The sequence below is a fragment of the Musca autumnalis genome, unplaced genomic scaffold (assembly GCF_047663935.1).
Source record: "Musca autumnalis isolate F117 unplaced genomic scaffold, ASM4766393v1 scaffold_2, whole genome shotgun sequence".
Lineage (NCBI taxonomy): Eukaryota > Metazoa > Arthropoda > Insecta > Diptera > Muscidae > Musca > Musca autumnalis.
This window is the reverse complement of record NW_027411755.1, coordinates 253,857,178-253,878,251: the sequence shown is the minus strand read 5'-3', so window position 1 is coordinate 253,878,251 and position 21,074 is coordinate 253,857,178. Positions and strand designations below refer to the sequence as shown.

General features: G+C 35.1%; 2 protein-coding genes across 2 annotated transcripts in view; one reads left to right on the top strand and one right to left on the bottom strand.

Moving 5' to 3' along the window:
- Positions 1-4,549: 4,549 nt before the first annotated feature.
- Positions 4,550-21,074, bottom strand: part of Tango14 (transport and golgi organization 14) — a 53,437-nt gene continuing 36,912 nt past the window's right edge. Inside the window, exons 2-4 of the mRNA XM_073971385.1 lie at positions 6,569-6,756; positions 5,775-6,509; positions 4,550-5,408 (exon numbers count right to left, since the gene is read on the bottom strand). Coding sequence (XP_073827486.1) covers positions 5,070-5,408; positions 5,775-6,353 — 918 coding nt within the window. The 5' untranslated portion in view covers positions 6,354-6,509; positions 6,569-6,756 and the 3' untranslated portion in view covers positions 4,550-5,069. The remainder of the gene's footprint in view (positions 5,409-5,774; positions 6,510-6,568; positions 6,757-21,074) is intronic.
- The window catches only part of capt (adenylyl cyclase-associated protein 1), a 59,094-nt gene continuing 50,845 nt past the window's right edge, over positions 12,826-21,074 (top strand). Inside the window, exon 1 of the mRNA XM_073971379.1 lies at positions 12,826-13,055. The gene's annotated coding sequence lies outside the window, so the exon portion shown is untranslated. The remainder of the gene's footprint in view (positions 13,056-21,074) is intronic.

The following is a 21,074-nucleotide window of genomic DNA, read 5'->3' as shown; positions in this document are numbered from 1 at the left end:
ATTCCGTGTCGGCGAAAACAATTTTTTCGCCTTTGTTTATGAATTTTGACATTCCAAATCTTTGTTTTTGTTTGAATTCGCTTGAGAGAGGACCTGTTTTATTGGGCCATGGGCGAATTCCTAGTTTTTTGACGTTTTAGATTCGGTCAGCTGGGCTGAGGCATCTACCTTTCTTATTGTACCATGTTTCCTAGCAAAAATTTTCCAGCAAGAACTTTCTCAGAGAGTAAGGGGTTTTTGTTCTCTTTTGCTAGAAAATTGTAAAAAGTAAACAGACACCTTCTTAGCAAAAACCAGCAAGCAATCAGCTGGCTTGCCAAAACAGACAATTTGTCCGCCAATAAAGGAAGCAAACACGTTGTATTTTATTAAAAATAAAAAAGAAAATGAAACAAAAAAGTATTTTTCCACTTTACAAATTTTTTCCATAAAACAATACAATTAGACTACCTATGTTATTTCCACAATAAAATGGTTTTTAATTTTCACAAACATAAATCAACAACAAATTAAAAACAGATGATTGATTGTTTTCAGGTAGAAGAAGAGCTTGCAAGTGCTTGCTAGAAGAAATTTGTCCAGCAAGAATTTGCAAGCTCTCAGTGAAAAAACTGTCAAAATGTCTCTCTCGAATCGCTCCATTTTGCTGGTTTTTTGTGTTAACAGACGACTTCCAGCAACAATTGGTACAAATTGTTACAAGTTTTAGGGTAACCAGACACAACTTTAAGCTGTCAAAATTCATATTTGTCATTTGAATTCGCTGTGAGGTAGTTATGCAGGTAGATGCATCGCGAAAAACAATTTATTGGTGTACATTTAAAAGTTCAGTATTTGTTGTGTTCAAGGTAAATTTATAGAAGGTATGTGCATGAATTACAACAACTAACAAAAACAACATTTGGCGAAAATTTTGACAGTTTACATTACAAAAAAAGTTGCTTTGTTGTAGCAATTCGCCGATGCATCTACCTTTCTTATTGTACCATGCTATAACCGAATCATATGGTTTTTTGTTTTGATTTTTCATGGCGAATTCCATGGCCCAATTATAAAGGTCCTCTCTCAAAAACAAATGATTTTGATTTGAGCTGTCAAAATTCATATATGTCATTTGAATTCGCTGTGAAGTAGAGAAATGCCAAACTGTAGAGAAGCAGGTAGATGTATATAAAAAAAACAAATCAACTTTATGTTGTACACGTAAAATGTCAAAATTTGTTGTGTTTTGTATTAGAATTTAGTTTACAATAACTTATTTTGGCAGTTAAAGATCGATCAGCTGGTATTTTCTGTTACGCCAAACAAAAATAACTGCGTCAACAACTTTTTCTTGGAAAATGTTATGTATGCATCATGGTACAATTACTTAGGTAGATGCCTCAGCCCAGCTGATCGAATCTAAAACGTCAAAAAACTAGAAATTCGCCGAGAAAAATCAAAACAAAAACCATATGATTCGGTAAGTAAGAGATAGCATGTGTTCACTTCACTGTACAAACACAAGCGATAAAAAGAGACAACAAGAAACCATTTGGCGAAAATTTTGACAGTTTACATTACAAAAAAAGTTGCTTTGTTGTAGCAATTCGCCGATGCATCTACCTTTGTAATTTTACCATGGTATGCATCTACCTTAATTCACAATAAAGAAATTCGCCTCAAACATATTCCGTGTCGGCGAAAACAATTTTTTCGCCTTTGTTTATGAATTTTGACATTCCAAATCTTTGTTTTTGTTTGAATTCGCTTGAGAGAGGACCTGTTTTATTGGGCCATGGGCGAATTCCTAGTTTTTTGACGTTTTAGATTCGGTCAGCTGGGCTGAGGCATCTACCTTTCTTATTGTACCATGTTTCCTAGCAAAAATTTTCCAGCAAGAACTTTCTCAGAGAGTAAGGGGTTTTTGTTCTCTTTTGCTAGAAAATTGTAAAAAGTAAACAGACACCTTCTTAGCAAAAACCAGCAAGCAATCAGCTGGCTTGCCAAAACAGACAATTTGTCCGCCAATAAAGGAAGCAAACACGTTGTATTTTATTAAAAATAAAAAAGAAAATGAAACAAAAAAGTATTTTTCCACTTTACAAATTTTTTCCATAAAACAATACAATTAGACTACCTATGTTATTTCCACAATAAAATGGTTTTTAATTTTCACAAACATAAATCAACAACAAATTAAAAACAGATGATTGATTGTTTTCAGGTAGAAGAAGAGCTTGCAAGTGCTTGCTAGAAGAAATTTGTCCAGCAAGAATTTGCAAGCTCTCAGTGAAAAAACTGTCAAAATGTCTCTCTCGAATCGCTCCATTTTGCTGGTTTTTTGTGTTAACAGACGACTTCCAGCAACAATTGGTACAAATTGTTACAAGTTTTAGGGTAACCAGACACAACTTTAAGCTGTCAAAATTCATATTTGTCATTTGAATTCGATGTGAGGTAGTTATGCAGGTAGATGCATCGCGAAAAACAATTTATTGGTGTACATTTAAAAGTTCAGTATTTGTTGTGTTCAAGGTAAATTTATAGAAGGTATGTGCATGAATTACAACAACTAACAAAAACAACATTGTTGGTATTGAAAATTAATTGTCAAAGAAAATATTGAATAATAGGGTCGTTCCAAAAATTTTCTCAGGAAAAACCAGAGTACGTAAAAATACTTTAAATAAAATTTCCAATCGTTTCGTTTCGTATTTTCCATAGGAACAATACAAAACGAAACATAACCCTCGTTGGCCGAGCTCGCTGTTTAGTTTCGTTTTGTTTACATTCGTGAGTACGAACAAAACGAAAAGCGAAAAGTACTCAACTCCACAACAACAGATAGAAAACTAAATAGTACTTAACACATGTGAATAAATCAAAAACGTTTGGTGGTTGATAAAATTCACTGTGGTATGCTGATGCTAACTTATAGGGTTGTTAAGCAATCACATGTGTGTGTGTGTGTCTGAGTGTGTCATTGACCAAAACACACGGCAAACGTTTCCCAAAAATACTTGTCGTTTCGGTGGTGAATGAAACAACTCGACAAAGTATAGCCGAAGTTACATTTCACCAATCGTACGGTTTCCATCTTTTTACGTTGAAAAGTTTGTGTTTTTGTTTCGGTTGTGAGAATGAAACGATTCAGAGAAGCTGAAAAGTTTGTGGCGTTGTGTGATTGGTACGGGAATCGTTTTGTTTCTTTCCGTTCATTGGGAAAAACATATACACATTTTGAAAGTCCTTCAAAATAGAACAAATTTTAAGGACAATGTCAATATAAAGCATTCAGAACTGTCGTAGGTCATTTTTATTACACGTTTAGGAAGAAAAACAGTATTTTATGGTAGCAAATTTCGAAGTTTCGATTTTCATGAGTAGACCCTATTACATTTTTAAAACTAAATTTACAAAAAAAGTAAGAATACAGCTGATTGTCTCTTCTACCTTGGATACATGTACCTTGGTTGTGTTTTTCATGGTACAATTAGAAAGGTAGATGCCTCAGCCCAGCTGATCGAATCTAAAACGTCAAAAAACTAGGAATTCGCCATGAAAAATCAAAACAAAAAACCATATGATTCGGTAAGAAAGAGATAGCATGTCTACACTTTATAGACAAACACAAGCGATAAAAAGAGACAAGAGACCATTTGGCGAAAATTTTGACAGTTTACATTACAAAAAAAGTTGCTTTGTTGTAGCAATTCGCCGATGCATCTACCTTTCTAATTGTACCATGCAATCAATACATGAATTCAACTGTCGTGTCATGTGTAAACGCAGGGTAATAGATAAAATGGGGTTCATGTATTGATTGTCAAAAACCCCAAAATTGCCTGTGTGACGCGACGTATGCGTCACGACAACTTAGAAATAGTTGTAAAATTATGAATAAAAACCATCCATTTCTTTATACCCTCAGGCTTTTAGGCTAGAAAGGATATATACAATTTGATACGAAATAACGGTTTTAGACCCCACGTATGTTTGGACGTTCGTTTCAGCCAATTTGGAGTCGATTCAGCCATGTCCGTCCGTCCAAATTGTCTTGTGTAAACGCCTAGTAAGTGCAACCAAGCTATTATAGGTCTGTTCCAGAACTGCAAGAATCTATTTGTTTTTTTGTTTATATATCATAAAGGGAATTTTGTTTGTTGGTAGTAAAAATTAATAGCTTCTTACAAGTTCTGGAACATACATAATTATGCCCCGCTATTATATTGTCTGACTTAGGGGTCGATTTTGGATAGCAACTCAACTGTAGTTGCTTTGCCAGAAGAGAAAATCATTCTATTAAAATGACCAAAAAGACAGAAATTTTTGTCAAATTCAATTAATATCAGTGTTTTGAAACTTCAGCTATTAATTTAATTGTAAAAAAGTATAAATTTTAATGCGGAAATAGAAAATTCTATTACTAAATTTGCTGTGGGCAACGCAACTGGAGTTGGGTTGCTATCCATAATCGACCCCTTACACACTATCCTTAAACCCCCACTGGATAAAGAAAGCTTTATTTACATTTATGATTTTATGTCCGACAAATACATACATACGATTTTTTCCTTAATAAACATTCTTTATTATTACAATATGTACATAAGTATTTCTTAATATAACTCTTGTTATTTTAAATGGTAGAGTAAGTCGTATATAATTCCATTTTTCTTTTCATTCTTTTTTCTTTCAATTTGGATGACCTTAATTAAAAAATAACGCAGTTCTTTTTAACACAACATTGCTTACATACTTTCTTATGTTTATGCTTGCTTGATGCAATTGGCTAGAAAATTGTCTTTAAGTTAACAAAACACATTATTAACAAAACTAATTGGCTAACATAAACTCTCAAATGCCAACTTATATGTAATGGAGTAATCCTAAAAAAATGAAAACTTTCCAAAATAATGAAAATGACTATTTAAAATTAAACTGTGTTGTGTTTTGATGTGGTGTTTGTAATTACATTTACAATATTATTACACATTCAATTTATGCCTTAGAGTAAAAAAACACTTTTCTTTATATAAATAATAAACCTCCAGCTTAAATCTAAACAATGTTTCTAGTATAGGAAACTATTTACCCCATCTTTGTTCGCAACGTGAATACGTATAAAGTATTTTGGCAAATGATTCAGCATCAAAATATTTACCACTTGGGTAGCGTTGAAATTCGGTGAAACGTGTATGCCACGGCAATGTTCCATAGATACAAAGCGTTTCACTGAAAACTATACTCAGTTCGGGTTCGCTTAGATTTTCCAATTTTTGTTTGAGTTCTGCATCTATGCGTTCGGTGAGTTGTGTTCTATGCTGCAGTAATTGTTTTATTTCATCTGTTTGCCGTTGACGGAATAAATCCCGACACACATCTGCTATTAGGGAATGGTTGTCTTTAGATTGTATTTGGTAGATCTGCAAAGGAAATGAAGAGAATAAATTAGAAATTTTAAAATTGTTGGAATAACAAATGACAGCGAAAACTAAGAGAAGCCTTCTTCTTCTATGGTATCAAATTAAAAATATCATGTCTTTTCACATCAGACAGTGTTGAAGTATGTTCTGCCTACAAAACATGAAAACTTGATAACAAATTGCCAAATAAACTATTTAATGGTTCATGCACGAACATACATATGTACATACATTCATACAAATAGTTTAAAGGTTGTTATATTTGTTATATTGTTTCCCAAACAAAATACATTAACTACTGATAAATCAACAATGATTGCAACAACAATATATGTCACAATTTATGATGTATTTCAATTTACTTACCAATAATGATGTATTTTCATGTTTAGAACCGTTAGCTGTTGTTATGTGGCCATTGGTTGTTTTGGAACATCCATTTGCAAGAGCGGTGGGTATACAACCATTTGAATGATTAACACCATTTGATATTTCATTGCTAGCACTAATCCAAATTGTTCGATGATCATCCAAACTTTTACTTTTCCAAGCACCATTTGGACACTTCAGTTTACCCAGACTAATGGCTTTTGTATTTTTATCGCTGCTTGAAGAACGCGTATCATAAAAGCTAACACATTCTATATTCACATAGAGAGCATAGGTAAACAGTCTGGTTAACAGCTCCTCATTTATCTCGCCATTGGCATCGGGTCCAATTATTAAATTAAGATGTTTGGGAATTTTACTCAGCTGCCGTTTACATTTCTTTAGAAAATCATGCTCCTTTTGTTGTCGTTTTGTTTGTGTTTGACATAGATCATATGACCACAAAGCAAACGCAATAATTCGTAAGCGCACCCACTGACAAACTTCATACAGTGAAAATAGAAAGTGCAATATTTGCCACAAGTATCGACATATTTGTTTCACCAAATTGTCCATTATTAATTTATGACGACGTTGTTGCGTTAATTATGTGGTGGGGGAATGTGATGATGAATTCTAATAACAAATTACATGTTCCACAGAAACTTGTGTTATCTAGACTGTGACTTTTTCTTATCTTCTTTTTCCACCAATGTTGTCTGTAGTTTTAGCCTAATTTGAAGTAAATTATGAATTATTTTAAGGACTGCACAATAGTAGTATGGACTTACCTTATAGATAATCCTTTAATGAATATTACTTAAACTAAATCTATGGCAAAACAACAAAATCAACCATTATAAATGTATATTTGTTACAGAAATCATCCTATTGAGACCGGTTGAGAGATCCATTCACAACAAGCAATGACAGCTGAGAAACAAAACGTCAGTTTTGGCAGCATTTTACAGTGCATGCCCTGGAAGAAGAAGCAGCAATCAATTCACTTTGCACACAAGAAAGCTTAAATGCATTTTACACTAGCAATTAAAACAGGTGTTTCGGCCATTTACGTCATTTATTTGACATTTATTGTATGTATCATGATGAAATTATAAGGTGGCGTAAAACGGCCAGCTGATTGGTTTCAATCTGTCAAATATTTTGTTATTGTGAATAAATTGTATGAAAACGTAAACAAACATTTTGACATATTGAAGAATTTTCGGCCAAAATAGAGTTGTTGTTGTGCTACTTACGTGACCTTTTAAATAGATCTTGGTATGTATCCGTGAATGCAAACTTTTTGCTGGGTACCAAAAAAAAAAAAAATAAATAAATATTCGATGCAAATAATGGCCATAAGTCCCGGTCCACACTAGAGTGATTTCATTAAAAAAAAATTGAATGAAATTATGCGTCTGTAGATCGACTTCCATAGTAGAGTAAAATCATAAAATTGCTGTAGTGGGGAATTCGATTTAAAAACGCCTAATTTCATGAAATTTTTTAATGAAATTCACGCTAGTGTGGACCGGGACTAAGCAACAAGCTGTATAAGAAAATAGACAAAGTAAGATACAAATAAGTGACTCCCAGTATCCTGGACACATAGTATCCACAAAAAATTTCTGGCGCACGGACAGTCACATTAAATATGCATAGCTACAAGCCCGCCATAAGAAAAAAATTGTATTCTTCAATAGTACTTTCACGTGTAGTTATAACAGTTCCCAATCGATTATCTAGGATCGAGACCCAAAATGGCTTAACAGTTTCAAGCGAAACGCATTATTTTACTATGTTTACATTTACCATGGTACAAATACACAGGTAGCCGCATCGGCAACTGTTGGTAACATAAGATGTCAAAATTTGACATCAATTCAATGCAGTTGACACCTTATGTTACCATCAGCTGGCTTGATAATGCTACCTGTATTATTGTACCATGACATTTACGAAATCAACTCGATTTCAGCTGTCAATTCCTTTGCGTATACGTCAATTGAAAACTCATCTTTCATTTGACGCATGGTACAATAAAGTAGAGGTAGGCCAGGTATGAAAATCGTTGAGAAATGTCACCCTGCAGCCATGGCTTAAAACGTCAAATGGCATGGTACAATAATAATGGTGGATGTACCTGCATAGCTATCCCGTATTACAAAAACATATGGAACTTAGAGCTTCACTTTTTATATGTCAAAAGTGTCGTATACATTTCTTTAGCTAGGCTCCAGAATATTCTTGTTGGAAAAGTGTTCCAAAAATAGCAAAAGTTCTTCCCAAACCTATAACAGTGAAAAAATGTCATTCACTTATTTTCTACTTGACAAGTTTGGCTAATTTGACATCGTGATTGCTGGTATCCGATTAGCAGATAAATGTCAGCAGAATTTTTACAGAAATTGTAATTTTTACATTCCCATACTTTTGGAACAAATTTAAATTTAAATTAATATCTATATTTGATAAATTGTTCATTTGTAAGTTTTGCTAAAAAGTCAACAATTTTATTTTGCCACGCGAATACACATTTCTTGTCCTTGTTTTCAATTTTAAGATATAGTGTTACACCAGAAGTTTTTTGTTGGAACAATTCTGCGATACATCTACCTTTATGATTGCATAATGTCAAAAACAGTACAAAATGTCAACCCTGCTTTTGACAGATTAGGCCATAAAAAGAAAAAAATGTAATCAGCTGTTAGATGTGGCCTATCGTAGTAAAAAATAGTAGCTCCTTGCAGGTTCTGGAACAGAGCATATATCTTAGAATTGAAAACAAGGACAAAAAATGTGTATTCGCGTGGCAAAATAAAATTGTTGATTTTTTTTAGCAAAACTTAGGAATGAACATCGGATGCCAGCAATCACGATGTCAGATTAGCCAAACTTGTCAAGTAGAAAATAAGTGAATGACAGTTTTTCACTGTCATAAATTTGGGAAGAACTTTTGCTATTTTTGGAACACTTTTCCAACAAGAATATTCTGGAGCCTAGCTAAAGAAATGTTTTTACACTATATGGCACTTTTAACATATAAAAAGTGAAGCTCTAAGTTCCATATGTTTTTGTAATACGGGATAGCCATGCAGATAATCTACCATTATTATTGTACCATGCCATTTGACGTTTTAAGCCATGGCTGCAGGGTGGCATTTCTCAGTGATTTTCATACCTGGCCTACCTCTACTTTATTTTACAATGGCACACACCTTGTTAAAAATAATAATAATAATAACCCAGCAAAAAGTTTGCATCCACGGAAGCAGTTAAATCACTGGTGCAAGTGTCACGAAGTGCTTCTTTTTCTATGAATTCCTCAGTGAATTTTACAAGGGAGCGCGCAGAAAGGAAGCACTCCATTTTGCTTCCGCAGCACGCAGTTAGGAAGCACTCCATTTTGCTTCCGCAGCACGCAGCTAGGAAGCACTCCATTTTTACAATTTTTACCACTTTTACGAGTTTTGCGTTCCCGTACACAAAATTTGTATGAAAATCGTTTACGACTTTTACCACTTTGTAAAGTACGGGAACAGGCCATTAATAAGACATTTTAATTTTATTCTTATAGGCCGTTTATATATAACAAGGTTAACCCAGTTTCAAATGTCATTTCCATTGTATATACTTCAAACAAATCCTCATAAAGAAGGTTAACCCTGCAAAAAACTATAATATAAACGCCGTATTACTTTAATTTCATTTGTTGAATGAAAATTGAATTTTTTATCGTTTATACATAAAAGTGCTTGTTGGATGTAATCAAAATGTGAGGAAAAGGATTGCCTTTTTCATTAGTCCACTGGAAGCGCATCCATGCATGTAATGAAATCCTCACTCCAACTTGCACCACTTCCATTTTTTTTTTTGCTGGGAACACAATAATTGTTCCACAAACATCCCAGGCGGGACAGGAGAGACTTCTCTCATATCAATGAATGCACCCCGATTCATATTAGCTCAATGATATGGGATCTACAGTTTACCGCCGAGTCCGAACGGCGTGTCTAAGACACCACTTTTGTAGAGAAGTTGTACAAGGCTGAAATACTCAGAAAATGTCGCCAACATTACTGAGGGGTATTTTGCCACCGTTGAAAAGTGTTTGAAGTTGGCTGGCCGGGAAATCGAACCCACGACCTTTAGCGTGCAAGGCCGGTGTGCATCAGAGGTTCGCAAAATGCATATAAAAGGCACACTCTATTGCCTTTTCCCAAAAGCGAATAGTGCAGTGCCTTGCATATAAAAAATATGAATGTGCAAAAAGCAGATTCACCCCAAAAAATGATTCACTGCTTTAGTGCATGCTTGCTTGCTTTTACATTTGTATTCACACGATTCGCAAATGCAGTATGCACAATACTGCATACCACCACACAGTATCGTACCATCTTCTGTTTGAATAAATGAATACATTTGCCAAATTTCGCTTTTTCTTTAATAATAGGATAAACTAAACTAGTAATTGTTTTTATTGACTCAACATTAATTTTTTTATGTTTATTAACATGTAAATTTGACCGGAAATATCTACTGCTTTTTGTAATGGAACGTGCTTTTTCGAAGGAAGCGTGCAAAAAAGCACACACTCATGAAAGTAAAAGCAAAGCAAGCAATAACATTAAACAGAGATTGCAATAGCAAGCAATGAAAAAAGCACGAAATCGCGAATATGCATTAAAAGCGAGTGGCATTTTGCGGACCTCTGGTGTGCACCACGGTGGCAAAAATACTTAATGTAAAAAGAAGGTATTTTATAAAGATATGTTATAAAAATTTTAATATGCTTAGTCCCAATTTACATTAGGCGAGTTTACTTGCGGCAATTGTCAGTTTGTAGGTGAGGGAGGGGGCTGAGAGGCAAAGGGTTACCATATGCCTCACCTCTCTCTCCATCAATCTGACAATTGCCGCAAGTAAACTCGCCTAATGTAAATTGGGACTTATAAAAAATAATCATATATGCAAAACTAAATTTTGTTTCAATTTCTCTTACTATGTTTTGCAACTCTGCTTAACAAGAATAACCACCACAAAGAGGAGACAAAATCTCGTACGAGCAATCGTATAAATGTTGACACCTCCAAATAATAGTATGCTAAGTCTAAAAAGTGAGTTTTGCAGGAAAAGCTCTCAAAGTTTGGAAATTTTTTTGAACTTCAGTACTACGCTAAGGCAATATTTGTTTATAACTTCTGTTCGGATTGGCCGTAATGATCGTAAATTAGACAGAATTTAAGTTAAAGGACGTTCGACACCTCCAGATAATAGTTTGCTAATTCTGAAAAGCAGGTTTAGCAAGACGTATTTGGGTACAGTAGTTTTGACTTAGCTGCCAAAACAAGTTTTGCACGCATTTTGTGGCAGCAAAGCGAATTTCGCACTTATCTTTAATATTTTTAGCTGCCAAAAAGTGGCAGTTATCCGATTCTTTCACCTGCCAAAGAATTGGCTCTTCATATAATCTTCAGCTTCAGATTTCTTGATATCCGAAAACTATTTGAAGAGGAATAGTGAAAAAATAAAAACATATAATCAAAAAGCTTATTTTGCATCAGCTGAAAGAACAAAAAAGAAATTATATAATAATTATTATCGTAATATTTGCTTCCATATTTGTCATTTAATTTCTGTTTCAAAGGAGTGATCTTAACTTTTTCTTTGTATTATTGCAACAACCTGCAGGTGACACAATAAATATGCCTTGAACCTGCAGATGTGATATGAGAGAAGTCTCCCTTTTCCCTACTGGGATGATTGTGGAATAACTAATAATTATTATTAATTATTATTATAAGTTCGTAGAAAGAGTTCCCACGACTAAAAAAGCCTAACTATTTTTTCCATAATATCATAGGTTATCTACAAATGATCAACATAAAACAGTTTTCTTCTGTACAAAAGACCCTGTACATGAGTTAACTGTCGCATGACGTGAGTTTGGTTTTGGCTGGTAAATACAAATTTCTCAGTGAAAATGCGTCAATTTTTCCAAATATTACTGGTAGTTAAATAAAATTCGCACTTAGATGATTAGCAGTTAAAAGTGTAATTTGCATTGAAAATTTGACAAAAATGCAAATATTTTAGTTTTTTGGCAGGAAAATCAAATTCGCACTAAAACGATTGGCAGCAAAATCAAAACTACTGTAATACGGACGCTCAGAGAGCGTTGTTTTGGTAGGTTGGTGAAATATTTGTGTACCCGTCGTTATTTAAGTTTAGCAGTCATACGGCATTGATGGCACGTCTGAACTCACCTTTATGGGTACTTTACACGATATGTTTTTTACATATGAGTTGTCACTTTGCATATACATTTTGTATGGGAGAAGTGACAACTCATATGCAAAAAACATATCGTGTAAAGTACCCATTAGTCTTATGCCAGACTATGAAAATTTTCAATAGAAAATTCTTTATTCTCTTTTAAATTTTCATTGACGTCCACACACATATATGAAATCATATGAACATTTTGATATTTTCATTGCTTTGCATTGGTTTGAGAGTTACAAAGAGTTTCAGCCCCTTCACACCTCTTCCCTATAAACTCATTTTCATGAAAATTTTCTGGCATAAGACAAAGACATAAAGTAATAAATACCTGACAAAATGCATGCAACAAAAAAATGTTTACGAAACTTTGTATAGAAACATTACCCTTAACAGGTTGCAGTTAATTCAAAATCGCAACCAAGGAGGAACATTTCATGTAATGGTATCAGAAACGAAATTTATGAATTCAAGGATCTATTCAAGAATAATTCTATGTCAAATGGATCGGTAAATTCGGTTAAATACGTAAAAATGTATACAAGAAAAAAATGTTATATCCCCATATCGTGATATAACATTATGTTAAATTCAAAATCCATTCACTGAAGAATGATAGCAAACAAAATGTCTTATCTTGTTGTATTTATGTCTTTGCATAAGACATAGTTGGTCTGTTCCAGTACTGCACATTTCTACACATTTTTACTATTTTTTCGATAACATAAAGGAAAATTCGGTTATCGGAGTAAAAATGTGTAGTACGGGAACAGACCAAGTATCGACCGTGCTATCATTTTTCTTTGATTAGCCGTCTTCGATTTTTTCATAGCAAAAAAAAAAAAAATAACCGAAAATCGACTTACGTATCCCTAGTCGCCAGCCATCAGTTTCATTTGCTCATAGTTGTCGTGTTGCAAGTGCAGTGCATTTTATCGATCCAAGAAAAGTATAATCCACTTATTAATACATATTTTTTGTTTGAGAAGACCGGTGAGTTGTTTTTTATATTTTCTTTTAATGTTAAAAACAATGGTAATGAAATATTTTGAAAAAAACTGCAGTGAAAAGATTGAAATGGAGACCAAAAATGTATGGAAAAAAGGTCCGAAAATAGATTGGACAAGGAATGATTAAAAGCCGGCTATTTTGTGTGTGTGTGTTGTATGTATAGGTGAGCGGGGGAAGGTATCCATTATTCGCAATGAAATTATTAATGGGTGGTGGCTGGTGATTTTGATTTTGCAGCATTTCAAAGGAGAACATTTTTAGATATTAACGAACCAAAGATGAATAGAATAATTTTCAAAGAGATAAGTAATATGTAAAAATGTATTTTTATAAATTTTGTATCTCATCAACCCGACCGGCTCGGCTATTTGGTTGTGTATCTATTTGTGACAAAAATGGTATAATTTGCAATAAAATAATGATGGGAAAACAAGAAACACAACTAAAAGGAAATGAAAAACATTAACACGTAGGCGTGTTGCTTTTGTTGAGGAAGATGAAAATTAATGTTGGTTCCGTAGAGCTTAGTTGTTGTTCGTCCGTACCCCCTTTCATATCTTAATGTTGTTATACTATTTGTGGGCCAGCATATATACTACACACAGATACGTTAAAATACATACTTAGGTGTCTGTCACAGATTATGTTTGTAGAATTGTGTATATGGGCCACCAGCCCAGCTGTTATTGTGCTTCTTTCTGCGAAATAGAAAATAAAAGAAGTGCTTGTACCACCATGTCATCGTTGTGGTTGTTTTTGTTGTTCGTTCTTGTGGTATTATTTGCAAGGTACATATAACACTTTTTTTTGCCATGTTTCTCCATTATTTATTTCTTCTTCAGTTGTTTGGCCCTTTCACACAGTCCAAACATAAACACAAGAAGATGTGCGCTTCGCTTAATGATCGTTATATGCAGTGTTTTCTAGTTCAATGACGATGATGACGGCGATGTTTCTCACAGTCATAATGATGATGGCGATAATGAGGTTGTGGTGATGTTGATGAAGATGTGAAATTGTAGTTGTTGCTGGGTTGTTTTTTTGTTTATAATATCTTATGACTTGGCATTGTTATGGGTTGGTTTCAGCTTCGGGCTGTTGTTTAATTCATACTCACTGGACAGAAAACCTTCTGTGACTCATACCCAGTTTTGGGTTGAATTTTGTTTTATTATTTATTTATTAATTGGAACTTAGTATAGTTTAACCAGTAAAGTGAGATAAGTTTCTTATTAAAAATGATTCCAGAACTGTGCTAGATATCTGGTCATTTTTGTATTTTTATGACAAACGTCACGATAGGTATTAGGTTAAAATGTTTAACATTTGTTCAATTCAAGAAATCTTAAGTTTCTGCCGAAAAACGCATTGAAATTCAACAGAAAATTAAAATGGACCAAAATATCCTTCATACAAGGGAACAGTACACGGAACGAATATGTCCACGAATCTTCTAAAATTTTCAGTGATTTCTGTGATCCCATTATTGGTTTGCTGGGTTCTACATAATAACTCGCAAGTTTTGGCAAAAGGAATAGCATTTTTTTGGCTTAAAAGTGGTTTAGGGGCACCTCTCGGATTGGGTTCAATTTTTTACCATAGGTAGTCCTTTAAACCCCACCCATAAAGTTTTCACGGGCAAGTCTATACTTCCCTTGTTAATGTACACCTCTCTGATCGGGATGAAATTCTTACCATAGATAGTCCTTGTTGCCCTGATCACAACGACATATCCTAGGGGTGCCTAGTAACAATGTAATTGTGTTAAATTAAGACATGTCTCGGGAAGAATGAACTTCCCCGGGAAAATTTTATATCGTTGTGATCAGTGTCCCAGGAACTATTCTATTAAAAACTATTAAAAACTTCAGCCCGGTCCGATCTGTGGCCCTAAACGACCCATGTTCCTATTCAGCCTTATCAAAACTGACAAATGACTCACTAGGAGATCATAAAATGAAAACAAATCTTCATAATAATATGCTATCTTTGCAGGACCTGGTTAGTAGTTATCGCCTGGTATTCAAGCCGTCAACACATGTTGTTGTAGCAGGCTTTTCTTAATCGAGATGCGTTTCTAGGTTCTATAAGAATGTTACCTCAACTGGGTGCATCCATAGAGATCTGGCTGTCTGATGAATGGGCGTAGCTGAGGCAGTTTGGGCGGATGTTTTGGGTCATATTGTCTATTCTACCACAGTATGGATTGGGACGACTACACCATCCAGAGCCCAATTGCTCTAATACGACTCTTGTCTGCCTTGGTAGTCGTACTCCCTCAAATGAAATGGATGGTGAATGGGCTCCAGTACATTATTCACACTGTAATTTAAGATGAAGCTGTCTACTGTATATGTGTGTTAAATTAGAGTTTCTCACTTGTACCTCTCAGTCTCTCTCTTTAGATCATGAAAATCTCGCCTTACTCGCCTGACAATAAGTTGGTGGCATGGATGACTAGCGCGATAACACCCAAACAGGTGATTCATCTGTAATCAGAACAAGAAGGCATGAATAGAATAAACCCAATATATGTGTTCCGCCTGCGCGACTGCATCAGTATAAATGCTATCCAAGCCTGCCTGATAGGATCGCAGTCTAGAGGTTTAAGACTGTTTTGTAATGCTATGAAGTATGATTTTGTAGTAGTTTGAGCGTTGCGATACATATAGGCTTGCTAGCTTCTTCATCGCAATACACATTATAAATAAATAAATAATGTTACCCCTAAAATTGAGGTAATTTGTGTTCGGAATAGAGTTTTTTTCATTCAAGGTTCTACCTATGTCTACTGTTCGTGTAGTTGTTGTTGTAGTTGTTAGATATCTGGTTCCTCTGTATGCATACTCAACAAATCTGCAACCTGGACTGGTTGCGTCCATAAAAAATTAGGAGACAAAAAATGCAGCGTGTCGTGTGGTCTCTATGCACATGCAGGGCTGTGTTGGGTGTCGTGGCATCAATTCGGGCCCAATATGAATGGAGACGGCTGCATCGTCCGGATTTTAACTGGGCTAAAACCACTCGTGTTTGCCTTGGCAGCTGGCGTTCTTCTGCTGAGATGGATGGGGGATGGTCTCCGAGTACGGCATTCCACGGTGCCCCTTACTCTGTTCGAAAAATCCCCGTGAGTTTTGTCTTTCCGCTTTCAAGTTAAAGGAAGGAGTGAGAAAACTCACGGGGAGTTCACGTACAGAATAACCCCCGATATCTCTGTAAAGCCTGCCCGACTTCATCGGTATGAATGCTATCCAAGCCTGCCTGATAGGCTCGATGGTCTAATGAAGTTCTCTCCTGACGTGCCTGGATGGGAGAAGCCTGTCCACTGCGATAACACCCAAGCAGGTACTGCTTCTATAGTGGCTGTGGATTTGCTAGCTTATAGGTTCCTTGAGTGGAACTCGCATGTATCATCTATAATTGAACCAGATGACATTATTGTGCAACCATTTCGGATTAGACATGATTTTTATGACGTCCGGTGGGATAGAGGTTGAACAATTGCGGAGATATAACCCCAACTTGAGAAACTCCGACATTCACTGAACGGGGATTTGACTTTGCCTTCGTAGTTTACGCACACGTAGTTTACGATCCAACGTTTCGAACTTGCCTGCACGCTGGTAGCATTAATGTCCTCAAGCTGGATGGTCACGGGTTGTACTGGTTGAGTCCTCTGCTTACATGTGTGGATACGACGTGAAGGGCAGTCGTTGAACTATACTGCCTTCGGAGACTTGATAATTTCCTCCATAAGATTCCCCGCAAAGGAGAATCACTCACTCATTTCATTAGTTCACCGTATATTTTAGAGCTTTTGGACCATTATATCAGTAGTGGGATTCTCTAACGCATTTTTATTGGTTACCGACGAAAATCGGTAAAATTAAATTGATTACAATTTCGGTAATTAACGAAATTTGTCGGCAAAACCAAAATGAAGGTACTACCGACAGCAATAGTGTTGCCAACTTTTATCGCTACTTTTAATTCATAATTTTGCGTTTTGAATTTACAGATTTTTGCCGGTAACCAAATAATACGTTAGAGAATCCCACTACAGGAAGCATGGACTTGCCCACGAAAAACATAATATCGCTGTAAATCGGACCCCAAAGAGTACCTTCAGTAACAATTATTAAAGGATCGTCGAACAGTGCGTAAACCAAAATGTTGAAATTTTGTGAGGAAGGTTCCCTAAACCATCATTTTTTCAAAGACAGTAGTGTTAACAAATTTTTGACATTTTTTGTAAAAATGTGTGAGATAATCGGGTGTGGGTTTTATTTATTTATTTATTTATTTAATTCATTTTGTAATACAAGCCATCAAGGCCAAAAACATTACAAAGTATAATTCAACTGAGTAAGATAATAAAATAAAAGAGTAAGATAATAAAATTAAACATCAAAGAATATAAGTAAATATGAGTAAAATATGGTTCCCCAACCATAAAATTTGAGAAAGAATTTATTAATCAAATAATAAGTCCTAGTCAGCAGTAGTCATAAAAATCAAAGTGCCTAGCCCGGCTAGTTTGGCCACAAAAGAACTGGAGAAGTTTTAACTTAAAAAGATTGTTAGAATGAGAGAAAACCCGTAACTCTGACGGCAAACGATTCCAGCTTCGAGCTATTCGTACTAAAAATGATCTTCTAAATACGTTTTTCCAAATTCTTGGGATAGGAATTTGCGGGTTTCTGAACGAGCGACCAAAGCTAAAACCACTATATAAAGAGACTGGCTTAGCAGTCTTTATTATTTTATGGAATGAAATCAAATTCCTAAAATGCACATATCTGTTGAACGTACATCCAAGAAATCTTATGACGTAACTTGACACATGATTTCTTCTAGGAATGTTGTAGACGAACCGGGTTATTGTATTTACTAGCCGCTTTATCCTATTCAGGTGGATACCCACAGTACCTGTAAAAACTTCAAATCCATAGTTAATGTGTGACATAAGTAAGGCATGGCCAATCTTATATTTTATATGGAAAGGTAAGTGCATGTTGCAACCATAAATCCTACGCAACGAAGATACAACTTTACCTGATAACGCATCAATGTGATGTTTGAAAGAAAGTTCACTGTCGATTATTATGCCTAGACATTTGTGTCGGTCCAGAACCTGCACCCTGTCATGCTGTATAAAAATATCAAACTGTGGAATAACGCGATTTGATGCAGGAAACAAAATGGCTTTGCTCTTAGCAGAATTAATAGACAATGAGTTGCAGCTGGTCCAACTAACTACATTCCTCAGGCAGTCATTAATGTTGGTTTGACATACATCAGGTAAATCCGGACAACCACTAAAGAGCAGAAACATGTCATCTGCGAACATAAAGGTATCACAATCATTAGAACTTGTGTGAATTGGCAAGTCATTTACATATAATATAAACAATAGGGGCCCCAAAACTGATCCTTGGGGAACTCCCGAAAAAATGGATACAACATCCGATTGAAGTCCATTATAAGTCACATATTGTGTCCTTCCAGACAGGTAAGAATATATAAGTTTACAAGCAGTATAGCAAAACCCAAACTGTTGGTTCAACTTAGCAATCAATCGATTATAGTTAATTGAATTAAACGCTTTGGATAAGTCCAGAGAAATCAGCATGCTTAGTTTTCCAACATTGGCATTTTCCCGAATTTTGTCAGTAAGACTCAGTAGCAAATGTGTTGTGCTGTGCCCAGGTCTAAAAGCATATTGTGAATGACAAATCAAACTAGAACAGTGTTGAACTATTTGATTTCTCATAACGTGCTCAATAATTTTAGAGATTGCAGGAAGAATCGAAATCGGCCGAAAGTCATCAGGTCCACTTACGTTCTTGGTTTTTGGAATGGGAACAACCCGACCTATCTTCCAAGCCTGAGGAAAAGATGATGTCATTAGAATACCATTAACCAAATCTGTTATAACATTTGACAAATAAGGAAACATTATTTTGATGAAGGTAATCGGAATACAGTCTACTCCCAAAGATTTTGACTTCACTTTTTGCAATGCCGCAAAAACATCAACCTCATTAACACAAGAAAAGGAGAACTGATTTTCAGATACCAAAAAGTTTTCAAGACTACTCATCTCATCAGAAGAACCATAATCACCTGCAAACGATTCATTTAACTCATTTGGGTCAATTTCAAAATCACTAGAATCACCACCAATACACCCAGAGCTCCTTAGAATTCTCCACATGTCAGATGGGTCAACACCATTAAATATTTTGGAAAAATGTTTCCTACGCACCCTTCTCATTACGCTCTTAGCCTTGTTGCGATAACGACAGTATTTTTTTTCAATTCTGGTCAGACCTGTTATTCAAAAATGCTGAGAATGACAAATCCCTTATCGACCTAGCAAAACGAATCTCCTGCGCTTTCATCCAATTTTCAGCACAAGGTCTAACTGTTTTCCTAACAATGGGAACATGTGCATATAGTCTGCCTAACAAACTAGAAATGTGAAAACACTTTGAATCAATAGTAGTGGAGTTAAACACATTGCCAAAGTCATACTCATTTAAGAGGGAAAATATGCCCATCCAATCTATCTCAGCATAATTTCGATACTCAACGAATTCTTCTTGCGATTCATAGTTAAAAGAAAGAGAAGCAAATATCAAAGAATGATCCGAAATTGTAGGACTTTGGACTTGATCAGAAAATTTAACAAATGACGAATCACTACAGAGTATAAAGTCAATTAATGATGTACTCCTTCTTCTCAAGTTAAAATGCGTTGGTTTGGAATTATGCACAACAGATAGATTGAATCGAGAGCAAAGAGAACGAAACGTGTCAGATCTTGCTACGTTAAACAAATTGTAATTGAAGTCGCCCACAGTAATTATGTTTGGTTCAAGTGAAAAATAATTCCGGTGATAAGACTCAAAATCACCTATACTGCCGAAAGGCAGGTAGACAACACCGAATATAATCTTAGTATTATTCAGATCTAATTTCACAAAAAGAGACTCACAACTTGCAACAGAGACAGCAAAACTACGCTCAAATCGAAGTCCATTCGAAACATAAATGGCCACACCGCCTCCTCTCCTAGAGGTAGAGCGATCATTACGAATTAGTCTGTAGCCTGGAATAGATACAGAAGAGTCAGGAATATCATCCGTAAGCCAGGTTTCAGATACAGCAAAAAGATCTAAAACATTGTCATTTATAATAGACCTTATCTCATCCATTTTCATGGATGGTTTAACACTCCTGCAGTTCCAGTGCCCTATTTTTAATTGGTTCTGGAAAGGCATTAAAGCCGATTTCAGATATGTGCTGCTGCTAACTATAGGACCTAAGTTGTCATTAAAAGACATCAAAATGTTTAAAAAAATATGTGATGGGGAACCAAAGAAAATGTATTATTAGTATGAAATTCAATAAAAATGTATACAAAAACATATAATCAATCTATAATACTGTTTACTGCTTTACAGCTGATCATGAGATTATTGAGATCATAAAAGTAATTAAATTCATAAAAAAAATTAACGTGATGGCAAATGCTACTGAGCAGGTGAAATTTCGGATTGCTGCAACAATGAATTACAGTAGTTCATATCTCGCTTAGACTTTACACCACTAGGATCCGTTATCTCAACCAGTACATTGTCTCTATTCAAAATTTTAAACTTTGATATAATATTTAACTTGCGAAGTTTACTGCATATCACACTCAGATTAGCAGCAGCTGGAGTGTAATGGTCATTAAGATACACACGGCTTATAACTTCACTGCCAGGACCATCAGTAATGATATCACACACACGCAAGGTACGGGTTTTGAAATATTGTTTCATTAATTCATCTCGCAGTGCTACATTATTTAGTTTGACCAGAATTTGCTTCCTTCCATGGATATAACAAACATGGTTTACATCACTTCTATTTAAGCTGACCTTGTAGAATGTAGCCAGCGAAATAACAGGCAGAATAAGATCCTGAAGACCATCCGGTAAACCACCAATA